Source organism: Thalassophryne amazonica, chromosome 3, assembly GCF_902500255.1.
Source record: "Thalassophryne amazonica chromosome 3, fThaAma1.1, whole genome shotgun sequence".
NCBI classification, from domain to species: Eukaryota; Metazoa; Chordata; class Actinopteri; order Batrachoidiformes; family Batrachoididae; genus Thalassophryne; species Thalassophryne amazonica.
This window is the reverse complement of record NC_047105.1, coordinates 95,566,835-95,591,754: the sequence shown is the minus strand read 5'-3', so window position 1 is coordinate 95,591,754 and position 24,920 is coordinate 95,566,835. Positions and strand designations below refer to the sequence as shown.

At 44.0% G+C, this 24,920-nt stretch overlaps 1 protein-coding gene across 1 annotated transcript in view; it reads right to left on the bottom strand.

The window, feature by feature from the left end:
- The window catches only part of LOC117507295 (solute carrier family 2, facilitated glucose transporter member 9-like), a 389,118-nt gene that overhangs the window by 136,090 nt on the left and 228,108 nt on the right, over nucleotides 1-24,920 (bottom strand). Inside the window, exon 9 of the mRNA XM_034167137.1 lies at nucleotides 5,136-5,237. Within this exon, the coding sequence (XP_034023028.1) occupies nucleotides 5,136-5,237 (102 nt within the window). The remainder of the gene's footprint in view (nucleotides 1-5,135; nucleotides 5,238-24,920) is intronic.

Sequence of the window (24,920 nt, the reverse complement as noted above, 5' to 3'; positions counted from 1 at the left end):
AAAGCACTCACAGGCGGACAAACTTCACACGAGCCTCGCGCCAGTCCCAGCTAGCAAGCTGCACATAATGGCAGACAATTTGAATGTTGTGGACCGGATTTTGGCGAAGCCATTTGATAGTCTTCATTACGAAGAAGCCATGGCTGCTGTCATGGCTTCTTCGTTGTTCATCATTTACCCAAAATACATAAGCATACCAAACGGCAAATGTCAGCTCTCCACAGTTTCTCTGTGATCGAAGTCACACACACACTGTGTTTTTTGTTTGCCGCATTCTGTGAAAAGACGTGGACATCAGCACTTTTTCCGACACATTCCACCATTACAGGAGTTTTTTTTCATGGAAAAAGAAGCCGAGGGACGCGGCACAAAACCACCTCGATGTCGGTCTCTCAGGACGGCTTTCAGACGGATTCCGGTTGCTTTTCTATCGTGTGAATATCCGAGAAATTGAGCTTGAGCTGGACAAGCCCCAACATGTCCTGTGAGGCTTCATCACAGCGTTTCTTTGCGCCGAGCGGCTGCACCACGACGCGCCGAACTCCTCCGCACGCCTGTCTTAATGTGCCGAAAAAGTGCTGATGTCCACGTCTTTTCACAATTCCTGTACTAGTCAGAGGATATACCAGAACAAGACAGCGTCCAGTTTAGAAATGAACGGCACATTTCACTGTTACAGGAGTTTTTGTCATGGAAAGCGGAACAAAGGCGGAGGAATTCCGCGCGTCGCGGCGGAGCTGCATGGCGAAAAGAAACGCCGTGTTGAAGCCTCACAGGACATGTTCTGGCATGTCCAGCTCATGCTGTGGAAGAGAGCAGAGACCAGTCACTAATGATTAAATGCAGAGTGGTGCATGAAGAGCAAAAAGAGGTGAATAAAAAGAAACACTCAGTGCATCATGGGAAACCCCCCAGCAGTCTAAGTCTATAGCAGCATAACTAAGGGATGGTTCAGGGTCACCTGATCCAACCCTAACTATAAGCTTTAGCAAAAAGGAAAGTTTTAAGCTTAATCTTAACACCCAGAAGGCCAAGTTCTGGTCAAATGACCAATCTACCTCTAAAGTCCACGGATAGTCAAATGACTCCAAGATCCCCTGTGGAGAGCTACTTCTGTTATGTAAACAAGGAAGTCTAAGAACACCTCAGGGGAGGGGCTGACTTGGCTAGCCACATTCTTGTGTTTGCATATTTGCTGTCTGTGTGCCTGCTTAGCTGAAAGGGCTGCTGATTTGTGCTTAGGTGGATAAATAACTTTACCCTGGGGGAGAGATGAAATTTTGTTTTCTGAATTGTATTGAAAAGTACCAAAAAACACACCAAAAGAAAACTTCCTGGGGGAGAGATGAAATTTTGTTTTCTGGATTTTATTTAAATGTACCAAAAAACACACCAGAAAACCAAATTACGAGGTCTATTAGATAATAAACCGACCCTTTTATTTTTTTTTTAACTATATGGATTTGAATGACGTGCGATTACACCAATCATGCTTGAACCCTCGTGCGCATGTGTGAGTTTTTTCATGCGTGTCGGTGACGTCATTTCCCTGTGGGCAGGCCTTGAGTGAGATGTGGTCCCGCCCTCTCGGCTGAATTCCTTTGTTTCACACGCTGCTCGAGACGGCGCACGTTGCTTTATCAACATTTTTTCTGGACCTGTGAGGAATATCCGAGTGGACACTATTCGAGAAATTAAGCTGGTTTTCGGTGAAACGTTTAACGGCTGATGAGAGATTATGGGGTGTTTCTGTCGGTGTAAGGACTTCCCACAGAGCAGGACGTCGTGCAGCGCTTCCAGGCGCCGTCGTCGGCCTGTTTCGACCCGAAAACATCCTAATTTAAAGCTTAATTCACCCAGGACGTCGTGAGAGAACAGAGAAGATTCAGAACAGGCCGGCATGAGGACTTTATGCGGACATTCGACTGTTTAAGGACATTTTTTAATGAAAGACGTGCGCGCAAATTCACCGAGTCGTTTCCGTGACGACTCGGCGAATCTGTGTGAGCCGCGACAGGAAAAACACCTCCGTGTTGAAAACCATTTGTAAAATTCAGGCGGCTTTTGATGGCTTTCAACAAGTGAGTAACTGAGAAATTGTTTAACAGCTTGGGCATGTTCCAACTTGCCCGTTAAGGTTTCCAACGGAGGTGTTTTTCCTGTCGCGACCCCCCGCGGTCGGGTGCGGCCCAACATGCGACTCTGCCCGCACGTTCTTTCATTACAAAATGTCCGTTAACAATGGAATGTCCGAATAAACTCCTTATGCCGACTTCTTCTGAAAGTTCTCTGACGACTTCCTGGATCAACAGAGCCTGAAATGTGGAAGTTTTCAACTTGAAACGGTGAGACGCTGCCGCCTCGAAGCGCAGATCGCCATCAGGCGCCGTGGGCCGTCCTTAAAGTGACACTACCAGACCAAAATCTCTCATCAGCCGTTAAAATTTTTACCGAAAACCAGCTGAATTTATCGAATGGTGTCCACTCAGTTGTGCCTTACAGTTTTGAAAAAATTTTGATCAAACAAAGCAGGAGTCTCTGAGCCATTCCTAAACAATGAAAAAATGACGAGAGGGTGGGCGACTCCTCAGTCAAAGACTGCCCACAGACGATTGACGTAACCGACAGGCGTGAAAAAACTCTTGCATGCCCACGAGGGTTCAAGCATGTCTGATGTAATCACACGTGATTCAAATCCATATGGATTTTGAAAAAATAATAAGGTCGGATACTTTTCTAATAGACCTCGTATATACAATAGGTACAGGTTACAGTCACTCACAATGACTAACAGTCCCCACACTGTTATTATGTCATTATGTCCACATGATGACAGCAAGCAGACACACATGTGTCACAGTGGGCAGTTGTTAGTCCATGTCTATCCAAACACAGTACATGTTGTCCAGCTGGGACATCCAGAACGACAGATCTTTCAGCCGCTGTGGTGCACAAATAGTTGTAGCAATAGGTGTACTAGGCAGCTGTAATTTTACACATTTTGCACACAACTCCTGCTTCATACGCAGCCCTTTCAGCTAAGCAGGCAAGTGACTCCAATATCCCCTGTGGCGAGCTACTTCTGTTATGTAAACAAGGAAGTCTTAGAACACACAGACAGCAAATATGCAAACACAAGAATGTGGCTAGCCAAGTCAGCTAGCCAGGGTTATTTGACTCTCCATGGGCTTTATGCAAACACAAGAATGTGGCTAGCCAAGTCAGCTAGCCAGGGTCATTTGACTCTCCGTGGGCTTTACAGGTAGAAGAGAAAAGCTTGGACCGCCGAGTGTTAAAAGAAGAGAGGGTGTCTGTCTCCCTAATCTGAATTGGGAGCTGGTTCCACAGGAGAGGAGCCTGAAAGCTGAAGGCTCTGCCTCCAATTCTACTCTTACAAACCCTAGGAACTACAAGTAAGCCTGCAGTCTGAGAGCAAAGTGCTCTATTGGGGAGTTATGGTACTATGAGGTCCCTAAGATAAGATGGGACCTGATTATTCAAAACCTTATAAGTAAGAAGAAGAATTTTAAATTCTATTCTGGAATTAACAGGGAGCCAATGAAGAGAAGCCAATATGGGTGAAATATGCTCTCTCCTTCTAGTCCCCGTCAGTACTCTAGCTGCAAAATCCATCCAACCTTGGAGGGGTGAGTGTTGGTTTTTTTTTTGGTTTTTTTAAGGAGCTACAGGTCATTTGTATGCTGCAACACAAAACTGACATACAGTTCAAGTCTTAAATTGGAAAGAATAGAAAAATACATCAATGGATCCTACAACACACTAAATATGAAATAACCATGGTATAAAGTATCACGACCCTGGCTAAACAGAAAAAAGTGTATTATGCATTGAACAATCCCATGGACTCAGTATAATTTAATTTAATTAGCTTATAATGCGCCAAATCACAGCAAAAGCCATTTCAAGGCGCCTTACATAAAACAAGTCAACATAAAATTGAATAAATAATTAAAAATGAATAAAAAATTCAAATACATAAATAAAAACAGAAGTAAAAGAATAAAACAAATAAAAATAAAAACTATCCATAAGAAAGAGAATAAAAAATAGGTTTTGAGTCTTGACGTAAAAATGTCCACGGACTCAGACTGCCTCACGGTCGCAGGAAGAATGTTCCACGGGGTGGGTGCACGATACGAAAGCTCTTTGACCTGCTGACTTCTTCTTCACGCTGGGAACACAGAGAAGTCCCGCATCCTGCGACTGCAAAGCCCGGGCCGGCACGTAGAGTTCCACCAGAGCAGCCAAATAAGATGCCGCCAGTCCATGAACAACCTTATAAGTCAATAGCAAAACCTTAAAATCTGCTCTCACAGAGACAGGGAGCCAGTGCAAAGATGCCAAAATGGGTGTGATATGTTCAGACCTTCTGCTACGTGTCAGAAGTCTGGCGGCAGCGTTCTGAACCAGCTGAAGACCCCTAATGCTGGACTGTGGTAACCCTGAAAATAGAACATTACAATAATCTAGTCTAGAAGAAACAAAAGCAAGAATCAGGGTCTCAGCATCAGCCATGGACAGGACGGGCCGGATCCTTGCTATATTTCTCAGATGGAAAAAAGCAGTCCTAGTAACATTCCTGATGTGGAGGTCAAAAGACAACGTGGGATCAAAAATTACCCCAAGGTTCCTCATTTTGTCCGTATGATGTATGACACACAAACCCAGGCTGAGCGCCAGCTGGTCAAACTGATGCCGATGTCTCGCTGGACCAAGAACCATCATTTCAGTCTTATCAAAGTTTAAAAGTAGGAAGTTACTAGACATCCAACTTCTCAGTGATAGAAGACAGTCCTCCAGGGATTTTATGGGAGTGAGATTTCCCTCAGTTATCGGCACGTACAACTGAGTATCATCAGCATAGCATAGTATCTTTCTTTTATCATTTTTAATTACATACAAAATGCAGTTCAAGATATTCATTGGCATGACTTGAATGATCCAGGCCTTATTATGGTTTCATACATGCAGAGGTGATATACAATAATGTTTTATGAAAACAAGACTACTGATAGTAATTTGGTCACAGTATAATGGGGAACCAGTGTACATCATGACACTAATTCATTTAGTGCAGAGCATGTGGAATGAGGTCAGTAGAATGTGTGATTTACCTGAAAATTGAGGAACACTGTGAGCAGGCTGAAGCACACGGCCATGGCAGAGAAACCAAATATGAGGAGGGGCTTTCTCCCAATTCGTTCTATAACTAAACCCTGATGACAAAAAGGGGAGAGAAAAAAACAGCACAAGATGAAGTGTTTTGTGCTCATGCATTCAGCTATTGTGTGAATAAAGACCTATTTTTACATATCCCACTTTTTTCACTGAGTGATAATTTGTATGCCATATGTTGGCGATATTGGCTGTGAAAGTCCAGAAGTAAAAAACAAATCCTATTATTAAACCACACATTTGCAGAAGCAAGATCAAGTAATTCTCAACTTAACTTCTCAACACCATTTGTGTGTTGTTAGAATATTTACTTTATATCAACAGTTATTTTAAAATTATAGTTGCGATATAGTGAATAAAAACAAATCACTGTCCAATTTTCAGTGAGTGACAGTTTTACATAACCCAAGTTCAATTCTATTAAATTGTGCAGTACCAAAACACAAATAAATTACCACAAGGCACTATATCCACACAATATCGCAAGTCTAGACCTTACTCACCCCATCAGCAAGTGCATTGGTGAATGTGCTAAGGAAATCTCCCTCAGCATATTTGATTATAGGAAGAAACTTCAAGCAGACCAGACTCAGTGGGGTAACTGGCAAGATAAATTACTCTATAAGTAGCATGAACTATTGCGGAAAGTTTCAAAATTGTATGTTGTTTGGCTTCACAGCTTCTTCCTTGGTCAACAGCCTTTAAGAATATGGCAATGGAGTGCAGTCTTGAAGGTGGCTCATGTTATATTTCTGTCTGATGCGATCCACTGTCTTTATCAGTTCCTAATGGCCCCTTGACACATTAGGAATGTGCCAATGTGCCTCCTACTTTGGAGGCTCAAATCTAATATTCTGATTATATTATGGACTGTAGATGATGGAATCCCTAAATTCCTTGCAATTGAACATTGAAAAACATTGTTCTTAAACTGTTGGACTATTTTTTTTCATGCAGTTGTTCACAAAGTAGTGATCCTCACCCTATCTTTGCTTGTGAACAGCTGAGACTTTGGGGGATGCTCCTTTTATACCCAATCATGAGTGTTCTCAGTTCCCAAACACTAATTGAGTGTTGTTAGAAGGAAAAGTGATGTAACACAGTGGTAAACATACCACTGTCCCAGCTTTTTTGAAATGTGTTGCAGGCATCCATTTCAAAATGAGCAAATATTTGCACAAAAATCAATAAAGTTTATCAGTTTGAACATTAAATATCTTGTATTTGTGGTGTATTCATTTGAATATAGGTAGAAGAGGATTTGCAAATCATTGTATTCTGTTTTATTTACATTTTACATAATGTCCCAACTTGTGGAGCCATGAATATTTTTGAGATGACTCCTAAGCAGGATCTGGACTTTTTGAGATCCAAAATATTACTGTGTGCACCTTTGGCTGAATTCTTTAGATTTGTATGGACTTGAAGTAGACATTCTAATTTGCAAAACATAAGAGAAGCTCAAATGTGTGGAGTTGTAGGAAATTAAGGTTGAAATTTTTGTGGAAAGGTTTATGGAAACCAATGGCATCCACTGTATTTGAGGTCATTGCTGCAGATTAAGACATGGGATAAAGGCACAACCACCTGCAAACCCAGATATAGCCCAAGGCAGAAGCCTGATCAGAGCTACAAGCTTTCCTCTTGTCATATCCTCGGAGAGAAAGCTGAGTCAGCATTAAAGTATTCATTGTACTGACCCCCTCACCTCTCCAGTTGGATTCCATGAAGACTGTGTGTGTGTGTGTGTGTGTGTGTGTGTGTGTGTGTGTGTGTGTGTGTGTGTGTGTGTGTGTGTGTGTGTGTGTGTGTGTGTGTGTGTGTGTGTGTGTGTGTGTGTGTGTGAGTGAGTGAGTGAGTGAGTGAGTGAGTGAGAGAGAGAGAGAGAGAGAGAGAGAGAGAGAGAGAGAGAGAGAGAGAGAGAGAGACTGTGCCCGTGACCCTGTCAAAACTGCGTGTCCACCATACGCATGATTTGTGTTAGAGTGTTATCAGTGTGTCCAGAAGACAAACAAACTGCCCAATCATATCTAGGGATGTTTTTCTGTTGATTACTCTTGTATTGATGATCTCGATGGGTGGGTGTGCCTCTTATAATAACAAGCGTTAATAGCAACAGCACTCAGCCTCTTGCATATATAGGGGTGTGGACAAATCGGGGGACATCTGTGGGCTGTTGTGACCCCCTTTAAATGATTCACTCCAAGCACATAACACCAGATCTTGAGTGGAATAATCAGTTGTTCACTGTTGTGTTAGTTAATAAAATGGTTAAACTGTGTCAGATTAAAAACAGACTGATAAACACAAACATGTTAACTCATCAGTTTCAATTTTAACATTTTTGTTGCAATTTTCCTGTGGCAGCAAATTATGTCCCAGACTGCATCTGCTTTAGACATACTGCATGCCTCAAAGGCATTTGCTTTGTCCATGTGTGTGTGTGTGTGTGTGTGTGTGTGTGTGTGTGTGTGTGTGTGTGTGTGTGTGTGTGTGTGTGTGTGTGTGTGTGTGTGTGTGTGTGTGTGTGTGTGTGTGTGTGTTTCACTAATCCCTAAAGGCAACAGGTGCTTTTTTTGTTTTTGAAGGTAAGCAGGTGAATATTTATGAGCCTTTATGAAGTAACTAGAAACACAAGTGCATGGCTGATTATGAAAGGAATGTGCATGTTTGAGATAAAGCCCGGACGGTAAAACAGAGCGGAGGAAACCTTATACAAACAATCAAAACTTTACATATCCAAGTCTTCCACTTGCAGGCTCCAAATCCTTGCAGACTTTTAAAGTGTGACAGGGTTGTTGTGCACACAAACAACACCATCTGTGTTGCACAATGTGATCCCCAACACTTACCCACACAAAATATCACATACAGACTTGAGAGAGGTCAAAATGTTGACTTCAGCTCTTCCGGTTGGCAGGGCTAAAATGTCTGGTCATTTTTCATCACATCAAAAACCAGATCAGCCATTAAAGACAACTGGCCACAGCTTAAGGCTTCACTGGCCCTTCACATGGAGCTTCTATAACATCCCCAGTCTCATAATAATAATAATAATAATAAATGAAAAAAAAAACATTTTAAAGAAGCATGACTGAGGAAATATGTGCCATTAACCCACGTGGAATAATACCGCAATATCTTCGAGTCAACTGACTAACCATGAGAAAAGTCTGTGCCAAACATCATGCTGACAAACTATTAACTCCTGATAATCCTGTGAACACATTTGGTGCATTCATCTCTAACTTGTCAATTAATGCAGATAACATTCTGATCATTGGTGACTTTAACATTCATATAAATAAGCCTTCTGATCCCCTCTGCAAATCATTTATGGAAATTGTGGATGCATTAGGATTTCAGCAATGCATTCAGGACTTGATGCACATTAGTGGAAATACCCTGGATTTGGTCTCATATGTGGTATTGCTGTCACGAATATTGACATCTCTTACATCAGTGGTCTCTGATCACTCACTTATTAAGTTTACAGTTTCGCTGTCGTGTTTAGTCGAACAACAACCTTATATATCACTACGGCGATGCATCAACTCCTCAATTAAGACTAACCTTGAAGCTAGACCACCTGATGTCTTAGGTTCACATTTGGCAAATACCCACTCAGTAGACAGTCTTGTGGATAGTTTAAACTCAGTGCTCAAAACTACAGTCGACAAGATTGTGCCATCTGTGTTAAAATCACGCTCCCCCAAAACAGGAGTTTCTGGCCACGTCATGGACCCAGCAGAGGTAGACCGTATGCAGCAGCGTTGAATATCCAGGGCGAGTACCTCGGAAAGTTCCAGCAAGCTGTGGACTCCATTGCGGATCACGTGAGCTCATTAACAGACCATGTCAAACATTCCGACACACACCTCACAGACCTGTCCGCACAGCTATCCCAGCTCTCAGTCATACACACACCAGCACCGCATCCTGCTGCTCCAGTTCATCTTATCACCTCCTCAGTCTCTTCCGCTGCCTCGACTGTATCACCAGAACCATTCATTTGCCATCCGGAACCTTTCACGAGTTGCATAGATACATGCGCCTCTTTCCTAATGCAATGTTCTTTTGTGTTTAGCCAACATTCATCTCAGTTCAGCTAGCTTATTACTACCTTAAGCTTAAGGTAGCTTATGTAATCAATCTTCTCAGGGGGGATGCGTGCTCTTGGGCGACCACGCTCTGGACCAACAACTCCCCACTCTATAGTTCCTTCACAGCATTCTCAAAAGAATTCCATTTGATTTTCAAGCATCCATCCCGGAGGGATTCTATCTCCCAACAGCTTCTCACACTCAAACAGGGCCAGCGTAGTGCTGAGTTTGCGGTAGACTTCTGCATTTTGGCTGCGGAGGCCGACTGGAACGAGGCGGTGCTGCGAAGCGTATTCATAAATGGGTTAAGTGATGTGCTGAAAGATGAACTGGCGGTCCGGGACGAGCCGAGCAATTGCGACTCGCTCATTTCTTTAATTATCCATCTGGATAACCATATGAGAGAGTGCCGACGGGACAAAGGCTGACCGGGACCTCTCCATTCGCTTCGCCTCTCGGCAAACACCAGTACCGCCTCTTCCCAGCTCCATCGAGTCTTCCTCTGATACGCCAGCTCCCCCTGTTGGTGAGCCTATGCAGCTTGGCAGGGCCAAATTGCCCCCAGAGGAACGTAGATGGAGACTGGCATCTGGGAAGTGTCTTTATTGCAGCGATAAGGGTCATATCCTTAGCACATGCCCTGTTCAGCCAAAAGCAAACGCTCACCCGTAGGGACCAGGCTGCGGGTCAGCCAAGCAAAATTCACGGGTGTGGGTTCCTGTCGCACTCAAATCCCAGCCACTCTTTGTTTTGGCAGTGAAATGCTTTCGGTACCGGCCCTCATTGACACGGGAGCCGAAGGCGATTTCATAGATGCCGCTTTTACATCCAAAACCAGGATGCCACTTGAGGCACTCCCTTCCCCACTGTCGGTGCATGTGTTAGATGGAACGCCCTTACCTACCATTACTCACCGCACCGCTCCAGTCACATTAGTGGTGTCAGGAAATCACCGTGAATTTATTCAGTTTTATGTTATCCCATCTTCATCCCCCTTGGTTCTAGGCCATCCATGGGTATTCAAACATAATCCTGGAATAGATTGGCAGTCCGGAGTTATTATTCGATGGAGTGAAGCCTGTCTTAAGGAGTGTCTTAGTTCCTCGGTTCTCCCCAGTGTGGAGGTCAAGGAGAAGGTCCACTCACCTCCTGACTTGTTCTTAGTCCCTCCTGAGTATCGTGACCTTGGTGAGGTATTCAGCAAGGATTGTGCACTCTCACTGCCTCCTCACCATCCATATGACTGTGCCATTGACTTGCTTCCTGGTGCTCAGCTACCTTCTGGTAGACTGTATAACTTCTCCCGCTTGGAACGCAAGTCAGTGGTGACCTACATCCGGGACTCCTTGGCTGCTGGGCTGATCCAGCCCTCTTCTTCACCCTTGGAGGTAGGCTTCTTTTTTGTTGGGAATAAGGACGGTTCCCTTCGCCCCTGCATTGACTTCCGGGGGCTAAACGCCATAACAGTCCGAAATTGGTACCCACTCCCCCTTCTAGATTCGGTGTATGGATTTCGTCACTGGACTTCCTCCATCCCAGGGTAACACAGTTGTCCTCACGATCATGGATCAGTTCTCCAAGGCAGCCTACTTCATGCCCCTGCCGAAGATACCAACCACCCAGGAGACCACTGACCTTCTTGTCCTCCACGTTGTCCAGCTGCATGGCTTACCACTGGACATCGTTTCTGATCGAGGACCTCAGTTTACTTCACAAGTCTGGAGGAGCTTCTGTGCTACTCTGGGGGCCTCGGTCAGCCTGTCATCTGGGTTTCATCCTCAGACCAACAGCCAGGCAGAGTGGGTCAACCAAGACCTTGAGACCACCCAACGGTGTGTCTCCGCCTCTCACCCAACGGACTGGTGCCTACATTTGCCCTGAGTGGAGTATGCTCACAATTCCCAGGTCTCCTCTGCTACCGGACTCTCACCCTTCGAGGCCTCCCTGGGTTATCAACCACCTCTCTTCCCTTCCCAAGAAACTGAGATCTCCATCCCATATGTTTCAAGTCTGCAGTGATTAAACCATTAGTTAAGAAACCCAATCTTGACCCTAGTGTATTGAAAAATTATAGGCCGATATCAAATCAATCATTTTGTTGTAAAATTGTGGAAAAAGTGGTTTCGCAGGAGCTCGTGGACCACCTTACTGAGAATAATCTTTTTGAGCCATTGCAGTCTGCTTTTAGAAAATATCACTCCAGAGAAACAGCGCTCCCTAAAGTAGTGAATGACATTCTGTGAGCAATGGACTCGGACACCACTACGGTTTTGGTGCTGTTGGATCTTAGTGCAGCATTTGATACTGTAGATCATCATATTTTATTTGAGAGGCTGGAGAATCATTTTTGGATTAGTGCAACTGCCCTTGCGTGGCTGACGTCATATCTGTCCAGTCATTCTCACTGTGTGTTATACAATAACACTACCTCAGATCTTAGGGACATGAAGTTTGGGGTTCTGCAGTGATCCGTTTGATGCCCCCTGCTTTCTTCCCTTTGTGTAGCACCCCTTGGAAATATACTGCGGCGCTTTGGGATTGCCTTTCATTGCTATGCTGATGATACTCAACTGCACATGCCGATCACTGCTGGTAATCTCATTCACATAAAATCTGTTATGTGCCGACGCGGGTTGAGGAGTGGACCTGCGTCTGACTGAACCCAGCGCTAAATAACCAGAAAGCGGTTCCAAAAAAACAAAACAATTTTATTATCCCCCTCTGTGCAAAACTCTGTGTACAACATAAAATGCGTTTGTCTGGTGGAGTGAAGGACGGCGCGCTCTCCAGCGCCCAAAGGGATCGAAGCCCGGCGCTTCTGGACTCACGTTCACCGCCAAACACCCCCCAGGTGGACACGACAAACCGACTCTGTGAAGGATAGAAAAAGTGAGGTAAGTCAGCAGCTACAACTAATATCCTTCAAAGGCACACGCTATCAGCAACACATTCAGGTCTGAATTTAAGCTTTATGTAAATGAGTAGCTTCTCACAACAGGTGGAGGATCATCTGTCCACACGCCACGGCAGTGAGAAGCGAGCTGCACAACTCTCATCAATATTCACATATACTGCGTAACAAAATACTAAATTACTGTTAACATCTATTCAGACAATCAATCACCTCTGATGTGTGCTGACAGCATGTGTCCCTCACCCGTCCTCCTTCACAGGCACGATGTGTCAAACCCAGGCGCGGTCCTCAGCGTCTCACAAACGAACGTCACAAGGTCGAGTTCCCGGCCATTCTGCTTGAATCACACATGGCTTAAATGCAGAACGCCATCTCATTATCTGCTTCAGCTGAAAGTCTTTAAGGTTGCACGTGAGCACCATCCACAGGTGCTGCACATTACATTGATGAGGGTGAAGGACTCTTCTGCCAGCACCTCCTCCACAGACAATAAATCAGTTTGCATACCACCTGGAGAGCAAAGAAAAGAAAAAAAACACCCAAATGTCCAGCCACACCCCCCAACACACAACAAAATCTTTAGAAAATTGCCTTGCATCAGTGAGAAGCTGAATGTCTAGTGACTTCCTACTTTTAAACTCTGATAAGACTGAAATGATGGTTCTTGGTCCAGCGAGGCATTGGCATCAATTTGACCAGTTGGCGCTCAGCTTGGGTTTGTGTGCTATACATGATACGGACAGAGTGAGGAATCTTGGGGTAATTTTTGATGCTATGTTGTCTGCTTACTTGCATTTGTTTCTTCATGATTAGACTATTGTAATGCTCTATTTTCTGGTTTGCCGCAGTACAACATTAGGGGTCTTCAACTGGTTCAAAATGCTGCTGCCAGACTTTTGACTCGAGGCAGAAAGTTTGACCACATTACGCCGATTTTGGCATCCCTTCACTGAGTTCCTCTCACTGCAAGATCGGATTTTAAGGTTCTGTTATTGGCTTTTAAAATTGTTCATGAACTTGCACCTCCCTATCTGGCTGACCTGGTCAAGCCCTACGTACCATCTTGGGCACTGTGCTCACAGGGTGCAGGACTTTTGTGTGTTTCCAGAGTGAATAAAAAGTCTGCCGGTCACAGAGCTTTCTCCTACTGTGCCCCAGCTCTGTGGAATGATCACCCTGAACATATACAGTAGTGTTCAGAATAATAGTAGTGCTATGTGACTAAAAAGATTAATCCAGGTTTTGAGTATATTTCTTATTATTACATGGGAAACAAGGTACCAGTAGATTCAGGAGATTCTCACAAATCCAACAAGACCAAGCATTCATGGTATGCACACTCTTAAGGATATGAAACTGGGCTATTAATAAAAAAAAAAAGTAGAAAAGGGGGTGTTCACAATAATAGTAGTGTGGCATACAGTCAGTGAGTTCGTCAATTTTGTGGAACAAACAGGTGTGAATCAGGTGTCCCCTATTTAAGGATGAAGCCAGCACCTGTTGAACATGCTTTTCTCTTTGAAAGCCTGAGGAAAATGGGACATTCAAGACATTGTTCAGAAGAACAGCATAGTTTGATTAAAAAGTTGATTGGAGAGGGGAAAACTTATACACAGGTGCAAAAAATTATAGGCTGTTCATCTACAATGATCTCCATTGCTTTAAATTGGACAAAAAACCAGAGACGCGTGGAAGAAAACGGAAAACAACCATCAAAATGGATAGAAGAATAACCAGAATAGCAAAGACTCACCCATTGATCAGCTCCAGGATGATCAAAGACAGTCTGGAGTTACCTGTAAGTGCTGTGACAGTTAGAAGACACCTGTGTGAAGCTAATTTATTTGCAAGAATCCCCCCCAAGTCCCTCTGTTAAATAAAAAACGTGCAGAAGAGGTTACAATTTGCCAAAGAACACATCAACTGGCCTAAAGAGAAATGGAGAAATATTTTGTGTACTGATGAGACTAAAACTATTCTTTCTGGGTCCAAGGGCCACAGACAGTTTGTGAGACGACCCCCAAATTCTGAATTCAAGCCACAGTTCACAGTGAAGACAAGGAAGCATGGTGGTGCAAGCATCATGATATGGGCATGTTTCTCCTACTATGGTGTTGGGTCTATATATCGCATACCAGGTATCATGGATCAGTTTGGATATGTCAGAATACTTGAAGAGGTCATGTTGCCTTATGCTGAAGAGGACATGCCCTTGAAATGGGTGTTTCAACAAGACAATGACCACAAACACACTAGTAAACGAGCAAAATCTTGGTTCCAAACCAACAAAATTAATGCCTCGCAGATGTGAAGAAATCATGAAAAACTGTGGTTATACAACTAAATACTAGTTTAGTGATTCACAGGATTGATAAAAAAAAAAGCAGTTTGAACATAATAATTTTGAGTTTGTAGCATCAACAGCAGATGCTACTATTATTGTGAACACCCCCTTTTCTACTTTTTTTTTTTTTTTACTAATAGCCCAATTTCTTAGCCTTAAGAGTGTGCATATCATGAATGCTTGGTCTTGTTGGATTTGTGAGAATCTACTGAATCTACTGGTACCTTGTTTCCCATGTAACAATAAGAAATATACTCAAAACCTGGATTAATCTTTTTAGTCATATATAGCACTACTATTATTCTGAACACTACTGTATGGCAGTTGAATAATGTGGAGACTTTTAAATTGAGGCTGAAAACCCATTTGTTTTCCTTGTTTTACATTGTGCCCTTGTATGTTTTGTCTTTTTATTGTGTTTTTAACTTTTTATTCATTTTTTTCTCAGTTTTTGGTATTGTGTTGTGTAAAGTGCCTTGAGGCGATCTCATCGTGAGTTGCCGCTATAGAAATTATTAAATTTTGATTTTTGATTTGACATATAGTAAAGGCAAACTGAGATTAACTGAGTTAACGAGGAGTTTGAAACAGGCATAGCAAGTTTATTGAGTGGGATTGTTAAAGTGGTGTAAAAGTACCTACACATATTCAGCATGTCAACAGATCTCTAGGCTGTCTTCACTTGTTCAGATGAAAAAAAGCAAAATTACTGCAGTTACCCTGATTTCTTTGACACCACTATAATGACAATGAACAAAAATATAAATGCTTAAACACAGTAATATACACTGTTGTTTTTGCTCCCATTTTTCATGAGCTGAACTCAAAGACTTAAAACATTTTCTATATACACAAAAGACCTATTTCTGCCAAATATTGTTCACAAATCTGTCTAAATCTGTGTTAGTGAGCACTTCTCCTTTGTCAAGATAATCCATCTCACCTCACAGGTGTGGCATATCAAGATGCTGATTAGACAGCATGAGTATTGCACAGTTATGCCATAGGCTGCCAATGCCTTTGTCTGTTCCCTGATTGTTACTTTCCCCTACTTGTGTTTTTGGTTTTGAGTTCTACACTGATTCTGGTGGTAATCCCTGGACTCCTACTGTTTGTAAAACTGGACTTCTTTTGAGCTAATAAATCATCTTTATTTCACCTCACTGCCCGTATGGTTACTGCCTGCATTTTTGGGTTCACTCAGAAACTGCCAAGGCAACATGGGGTTTGTATTCTTATCAAACAAACATGTACGTTGTGATGCCAATTTTGGGTCGGGTAAAGACAAACAAAAAATACTTATTCAACACACATTAGGTAGTATAATTAACGTATTAAAAAGCACTAACACCATACTCTGTAATTTAGGAATTCATTCATATAAAATTAATATAAGCACATACATAAATGTACCGATACCTTGATGTGTATTGTGTATCAGATGTCCAATGTATCATATATTTTTAGAGACTTACACTTCCAAGTTGCTACATCTTAAATATTAGCAAAATGCTACAGCAGGACCACCACCCCCCACATAATTATTGTATAAATTGTCAGTTTGCTGACAGAACTGTATCTTGCACAAAGGGATTTACACATTACGATGCAGCTGTGCCATGTCTATGGTGCTGGTTTCTGGACTTTTCTCAACCCTGTATATGATGGTGATGAACTACATAAGGTGACTTATCTACTTATAATTAATCAATAAATTGTCAGTTTGGTGTTCAAATGTCAACTGTGCTTATACCCAGAGCAGTCAGAGACTTCGCACACTGCACAAAGATATTTACACTGATTTTAGGGAAATGTTATGATGTGGTTACAGCACTACACAGGCTCTCACTTCAGAATTGCATTACTTGTCTTTACAGTATATTCCCCTTCACATACATGCAGATGGCAACTGTAGTTGCAGCACTGATTGAGATATAGAGTGCTCAATACCCTATGTGACGAGTTTGGCTCAATTCTGCAGCACAAAAATGCCTCACCTCTTAACTACTACTACCACTACTAAAGTGCTCAATAGCCTATGTCACTCCCTGTATGTCAAAATATATATGGGTGCCAAATTTGGCTCATTTCTGAGGTGCCATTTGGACAGAAGCGGGACATATACACAGACACCCATACACACAAAGAGTTGTCTCTTAGTATATAGTGCAAAAATAAAAAATCACCACTTTTTCATTTGTTGCATCCACACACACACACACACACACACACACACACACACACACACACACACACACACACACACACACACACACACACACACACACACACACGTCACATAACAAAATGAAGCTCTCCAGCCAGACCCAACCTGAAGTGCAGAGGATCCACCTGGAAACAATGGGCATCCCAAAATTAGGTTTCCTAAATTGTAGCTTGCCTCTTGAAATTATTTTAATTGAATTACATGAAAAATTAGGCTGTTCATAACTCTCACAGGGGAAAAAACACTGTGGTGAGACTAAATCATCCAACCGTCGTTTATGTTTTCTATGCCCATTTATTTTGTTCAGCATCACTGGAGGTCATCCCACAATGCACTGTGAAAATGGCAGTCACTGGCTTTCCATCAATCAAAAGGCTTACACACATACACCGGAGAGGTTATTGTGTACCAAACCTCCTGTTGTGTGGGCCGCTGAAGAGGAGGTACTGCTGGCCCACCACCACAAGATGGCGCCCTGCTTGAAGTGCGGGCTTCAAGCACGAGAGGGCGTCAGAGCGACCAGGAGTGACAGCTGTCACTCATCATCCGTACCTGCTGTCACTCATCCACTACTCATCACCACCACCATAAAGGCCGGACTGCAACTCCACCTCCCCGCCGAGAAATCAACTACCAATCAGGTAACTTTCTCTGCTGACTCAAAACATTGAGTAATAATCTGTACTTCTTTGCAGCCGTTTTCCTGTGGTGTGTCCTTATCTGTGGGATTGGCGTTTGGTGTGATCAGCGACGGCTTCGCTTCACACTCCAACCAGATAAGTGGTTAGACAGGAGCTGCACGAGTGTGTGATTGGAGGTGGAGGTGCTCCCTCCTAACTAAACACTGACTGTGGGATTACTGAGTGTGCGACCTCACACTCATCTGGACTGTCTCTGTTCTCTGCCAGCAGTACCGGGTCTGACTGCTGAAGACAGCGGCCACCTGGGGCGCAGGGCTTGGCGGCTCCGGTGTTCTTCAGCTCCGTTGGCAGTGGAAGCTGTGTGGATCCGGCTTTTCTCTCGCCAGGCGTCTTCTATCGTCGAGCCTGCCCACACGTCACCTGGTGTATGATTGACAGTCACTGTATTGTTATTGTCTGTACATCGTTGTGTGATTCACAACATTAAATTGTTACTTTTTGGCTTATCCATTGTCCGTTCATTAACGCCCCCTGTTGTGGGTCCGCGTCACGACACTTTCACAACAGGATTTCTCGGCCAGCGTCATGGATCCCGAGGGGCGTCAACCATCGCTTGAACAGCCAATGGGAGAGCGAGGTGCACAGGTGCCAGCAGGAGGTGTGTTGGGTGAGCTGCAGCACATCTTAACCGCCTTTACCGCTCAGTTGGACTTAATTACCGAGCAGAGCAGTGTTCTCAATCGTAGGATGGAGGCTCTCACCGCCCAGGTGGAAGCGCGTGCTCAGGGCGCTGCTGCAGCACCTCCTCCTGCTGACCGTGTGCCAGAAACAGACATTCCGCTGGTCGTTCAACGAACCGCCCCACCTTCCCCTGAAGCATACATAAGTCCTCCGGAGCTGTACGGAGGCTGTGTGGAGACGTGCGCGGTGTTCGACCACCCTCATAGAGGCGAGACCGCTTCAAGTGTGCTGCTGTTGATACGGCAGGGGCGTCGGAGCGCAGCGAAGTATGCAGTCGACTTCCGCAGCCGGCTGCAATGCTGTTGCGCTCCGCGCCGCCTTTGTAAACGGACTGTCTCTGGTCCTTAAGGAGCACCTGGTGGCGAAGGACGAGCCACGGGATTTAGATGGGCTTATTGACCTGGTTATACGGTTAGACAACCGATTAACGGAATACCGACGGGAACGAGACGAGGGGCGTGGCCAGGCACAAGCCGTCCCTCTTCCTCCCGGGTCCGAAAGGAAGCCGACTTCCCCACGCTCCACTGCCAGGGCTCTCCACATGACAACAGCTCCCCCTGCTGACGTTGCTATGGAAACGAGCAGGGCCAAAAAAACGATCAGATCAGAGACAAAGGAGGCTGATCCGTGGAGAGTGTTTTCTCTGCAGCTCTACCGAGCACATACAGACAGAATGCCCCAAACGGTCAAAACAACAGCACTCGTCCTTAGAGACTGGGCTAAGGGTGGGTCACAACATCCACGTGGGGAAACCCCGACGATCTGCACGAATCCCAGTCACGATCCTGAGTGGGGATCTAACCCTTCACGCCCCAGCACTGGTGGACACGGGGTCGGAGGGGAATCTGCTGGATAGCAGATGGGCAAAGGAGGTTGGGCTCCCTCTAGTGGCCTTACCGTCACCGTTGTCGGTGCGGGCGCTAGATGGCACCCTTCTTCCACTAATCACACACCAGACACAGCCAGTGACATTGGTGGTGTCTGGGAATCACAGGGAGGAGATTGTGTTTTATGTAACACCTTCTACCTCCCGAGTGATCCCCGGATTGATTGGCCGTCTGGGGTTGTGGTTCAGTGGAGCGAAACCTGCCACCGGGAGTGTTTAGGATCCTCGGTTCCACCCAGTGTGACAGCTAAGGAGGAGGTTTTTGTCCCCCCCAATCTGGCGGCGGTGCCAGCCGAGTACCACGACCTTGCTGACGTCTTCAGCAAGGATCTGGCACTCACGCTGCCCCCGCACCGTCCGTACGATTGTGCCATTGATTTGATACCGGGCGCTGAGTACCCGTCCAGCAGGCTGTACAACCTCTCACGTCCGGAACGCGAATCAATGGAGACCTACATCCGGGACTCGTTAGCAGCCGGGTTGATCCGGAACTCCACCTCCCCGATGGGTGCTGGTTTCTTTTTTGTGGGCAAGAAGGACGGCGGACTCCGTCCATGCATTGATTACAGAGGGCTGAACAAGATCACGGTTCGCAACCGATACCCGTTACCTCTGTTGGATTCAGTGTTCACGCCCCTGCATGGAGCCCAAATTTTCATGAAATTGGATCTTAGGAATGCTTATCACCTGGTTCGGATCCGGGAGGGAGACGAGTGGAAGACAGCATTTAACACCCCGTTAGGTCACTTTGAGTGAGGAGGCGCCCGTTGAGGGGGGGGTCGCGACCTCACACTCATCTGGACTGTCTCTGTTCTCTGCCAGCAGTACCAGGTCTGACTGCTGAAGACAGCGGCCACCTGGGGCGCAGGGCTTGGCGGCTCCAGTGTTCTTCAGCTCCGTTGGCGGTGGAAGCTGTGTGGATCCGGCTTTTCTCTCGCCAGGCGTCTTCTATCGTCGAGCCTGCCCACATGTCACCTTGTGTATGATTGACAGTCACTGTATTGTTATTGTCTGTACGTCGTTGTGTGATTCACAACATTAAATTGTTACTTTTTGGCTTATCCATTGTCCGTTCATTAACGCCCCCTGTTGTGGGTCCGTGTCACGACACTTTCACAACACCTCCGTGTTTTTGGACAGGAGGACAGAAACCACTGTTAACAGCATAACAAGTGCATCACAAAGCATCTCATACACCGTGGCCTTGGCTGAATTCATACTCAGAGTTTATATATACACAGTAAAACTTGCATAAACTGTCATCGTATAAACTGGATAATCACACGCAGAAGTCCCAATGATTTTGTGTTGTAGGCGTGCCCTGTTAGTCCCCATCTCTGCTTTGACTTTGTCATGTGTTCATGTGACATAGGTCTAGCTCTGGGTCTTATGTCTGTGTTTGGATTGTCCTCATCAGTTAGTCATGTGCGAGTGTGTGGGCACGCCTCCTCGGCCCATGGATGTGTGTGTGTCTTCCTCCTGTTTTATTTGGTGCGATGTGTGTGTGCGAGCATGTGATGGTATGAGTGTGCGTGTCTGAACCGTCATGTGTGTTTCTGTTTCCCTTGCCTCCTGCTTCTTGTATTAGCCTGGGGCATGTGTGCACGCGCTTTCAGCATGTATGTGTGTTTGTTCTGTCACCTATGTGTATGATTGTGCGCAGGGTTCCAGCTAGATCCATTTTAGTGCCGGGTAAATTATGTGAACACGACTCACCGCCGGGGACCCGGAGGCCCCAGCAGGAGTCAAGGGGGCAGAGCCCTCTGAAGCTATAGGGTTTTATACATCTAAAACATTATTGGCAAGCCCAATTTTAACTCATTTTGAGTAGTTTTAGATGCACTGAAAGAAAGAATAATAGACAAAAAATGACATTTATGTTGTGTTGTAATATTTGTAATACCAAAGCCTTTAAACTGTAAAATAATCCATAAATGTCTGATTATATTATTAGCATCTGCCGATACAGAAGCAACTCTGGATTATGAAACATTTTTCTGGAGGATTTTTTTCCTTTACGACAGAGCATATTGTGTCGCTGTCAGCTCTAATCTCTGTTTTCAGCGTTCTGTGGCTTCACAGCCGGCTGCTGTTATCTCTGGTGTTTGCGCTTAGATATGAAGAAAATGAGAAATACACATCTTATTTCTTTAATTATTTGGTTGAAATTGCAAAATAAAACAAAAATATGACTCTATAAGCTTGAAATGCGATGAAATTGGTACATTTTTTCAGCAACATTTCAGTTCATTTGTTGGAAAACCCGTGGTGGGTGGGACAACCAATTTGAACACAGTACTGCAAAAATTTGCAGTACTGCCCGGCACTGCCCACTATATCTAGAACCCTGATTGTGTGTGTCCCCTGGGTTATGTCTGTCTGTCCTGGAGTATGTGTGAGTGTGTGGCTGCCTTCCCTCCCTCCCGAGTCCTGTGTGTGTTGAGTTATTCTGGTGGACCCTTATGTGTGTGCGTCATGCATGCGACCTCCATCGGTGTCTTGTGTATGTCAGATGTCCACTTGTTTATCATCAGTGTTTTGTGATTGTGTTCAAATTCAGTGTTGTCCATTGGTTACTGCTGGAAATCAGTTTATTCCTAGTCCTCGTTTTTTTTGTATGATTGCATCCTGGTTTGATTCTGGTGGTCTTGTACTTGTTCCATGATGTCATTCTTCATTTGTACTGATCACCTCCATAGTTGTCCTGTCTTTAATTTCTCTTCATCTGCGGGTTTGGTCTCATGTATTATTTTCCTTATTATCTGCTGTCCTGAGTTCATGATCGGTCCCCAATTATTGTTTGTTTAATTATTGTTCTCAGTGAATTCTGTTATTCACATGTGTCTGTTAGTGCCACCTTCCGATTTCTTGCTACACACCTGTTTTCCATCAGTTTAAGCTTTCATAAGCCACTCCTTGTTTTCTGTTCAGGTGCGGGTCTGTTGGATTGTTAGAGTTATGAGTATCGTTCGTCTTCTTGTTCCTCCCGGTTTGTAAGTATTTTTGTTATCATCCCTCTCCGCTGTGTTTTCGATTTTCGTTTGTTATTATTATTATTATTATATTGTATGCAGTGTTCATCTTGGATGATTAAAGCACTTTGATTTTTGCACTTCTCCTCTGGAGTCCTGGCTGCTTTTGGGGTTTAAATTTTTTAATTAAATAACACTTTTTATAGCTTTCCATGTAATAAACACCATATATACCAGATTGTTTATAACAGATTTTCACTCACTTCAGACAAACCATCCCATCGCAAAGCATTTCCATTAAAACTGCTCACATATACCGGACAGAGTAGTCTGGATGTGCAGTTCAGCACTGACACTAGCTGATTTGAGGACAGTGGGTACCGTATTTCCTTAATTAAAAGCTTGGGCGTTTATTTTTTTAAACAGTGCTCAGACCCGGAACCAAAACAAGGCAGGCCTTTATTCAAGGCCTGAAAATATGAACAAAATGCTGCTTGCTGCCTGCACTGTAATATGATGTTAAGTTTCATACATATCCCTGCGTGTGGCGAACCTAAGACAACCGCTTTAGGTCAAAGCCCTCTGAGTGGCTGCAAATCCTCTCCATAGCCCGGCTGAAATGACTGAGATTGCAAGGGCTGTGATTGGTCAACTTTTTGCTTTCACTCCTTCCTCTCCCATCACATTTTATAAGTTTTTGCAGTCCGCACACTGATTACATTTCAATCATGGATCAAATACAGGAACGCTGGGCAGAAAAGTCCACAAATATAACCAGCTTCCCAATACGGAGTCGGAAAAAGGAGCTCAATTCAAATTGCATGGCCACAGAGTTACAGAGTTGCAGAATTATAAATCAGGCTTTAGGATTTTAAGGCATCGCTCCACAACGTACATAGAAAAAAGAGTGACTCGACTAAATGCAATCCTTTTAATGCACATAATACCCGCTGCTTATTTAAGACAGGCCTTTATTTTTTTCAGACGAGGTATTGACCCAGCCATTAAATGAGGCAGGCCCCTATTCAAGGTCAGGTGTTCGGTGCCTCCTGACTGTAACTACGTAATCCGCTACATACATATCCGTTATATACAAAGAGATTTTGTCTGTTTTATACATATAGCAGATTTTGTCCATTTTATACATATCGCAGATTTAGATTATAACAGACAAATCAGTTGAATCCATTATATGTAAGCTTTAGTGTATATCAAAGGTGGAAAAACTGACCGGAAATAATTACTGGCAAAATAAAATATATTTTTTAAAATTTATTTAACATTACAGTTCAAATATAGTTGAGCCCATAAGCATTTGAACAATGACAATTGTTGAACAATGACAATTTTCTTATAGTGTGGACTTTCAGCTTTATTTCAGTTAATATCCTAGTGGTTAATGTTACAACCATTTTAATATCCTAATGGTTAATGTTACAACCATTTTTACGCATAGACCATTTCCAGAGGCCATAAGGAATTGAGCGACTGACTAACAGGAGCTTTCATAGACAGGTGTAGCCTGTTCTCAATATTCCATGGGAAATTACACAAATAAAAGGTCTGAAGTGGATTCTACATGTTGTATTTGCTTTTCTTAGCTGTTCACTGGAACGCTGAAGATGAGGTCCAAAGAAGTGATAGATAAGGAAGCCATAATTAGACTGAAAAGAAAAAAATCAGACAAGTAGCAAAAACTATTGCAGTGTTCAAATCAACAATTTGGTACATTTTTCAAAAGAGAATCCACCAAGAGGTCTAAAAGACCATGTGTAATGAAGCTGACTTCAGAAATAATCACTAAATAAAATACATTGTTTTCTCTTCCCAAAGCATCCTTCCCAAACCTTCCAAAAGCCTGTTGTTTTACATTGTAAGGACTGTGTTATCACATTGACCTGATCTTACAGCAACAGGTAGAGGTTTTCTGTGAAATTCCTGTCAGAGCACTCACCATTTCACCAGAGTGATTGCCGGTCACCAATTTGTTTATACTTCAAAGGTTTTTCTGTAACTAAAATGACTTCAAATTCGTCAGCATGAGTTATCGGACAGTATAGTAAACCTGTCCAGGTCAGAGATACTCCAGGGCAGGAAGGATCAACGTTCTGCAATGTGGGAGACGTGACATTCAGATCGCCCGCTGTGTGTTATGGTCTGATGGTCCGTTTCACCTGGGGCAGCCTGCCAATGTGCACATCATGCGCTTGCTCACTGCAGCCTGTCGCAACAGCGATATATGTTTTTATGTATGTCCACATGAGGACAGCAAGCAGACACACGCCCATCACAGTGGACAGTTGTAAGTTCATGTCTGTCCAAACACAGTACGTGTTCCCCAGCCATGACGTCTAGAACCAGAGATCTCAACAGCTGCAACTGTTGGCGGACATGCCGCCTGTCAGTTCAGCGATGGGGGAGTGCAACACGTGTGATTCACACGCACAGCACGTGTTGCGGGGGGACCCGACAGTCTGGCACGCCACATGTGCGTTGCTGTTTTGCAACGCTACACACGTGGGGGCACAGACAAATTTCACAGCCAGCTCAAAAGTGATCGTCTGCTGACTATCTTCATGCTAACAGCACAAATGGCCCCACATTTTCTAAGTGCCAAGCAAGCGGTGTTAGATGTTCATATGTGTCACCTGGAATTTGGCCAACACCTGCCGCGGGAGGGATCAAATGTGCTCTCACAGGGCACACACTGTCTTTCAGCAGCTGGTGTGTACAAATACAGTGGCTTGCAAAAGTATTCAGCCGCTTGGTGTTTCACACATTTGAATTTGTTTATGGCATTTCAAATACAAAAAGTAAATTAGGCTTCTCAATATAAAAATTTCTAAAATTTTCTTCCTTACACTTAAACTGAAAGTAAATCTCTACAACTTGATAT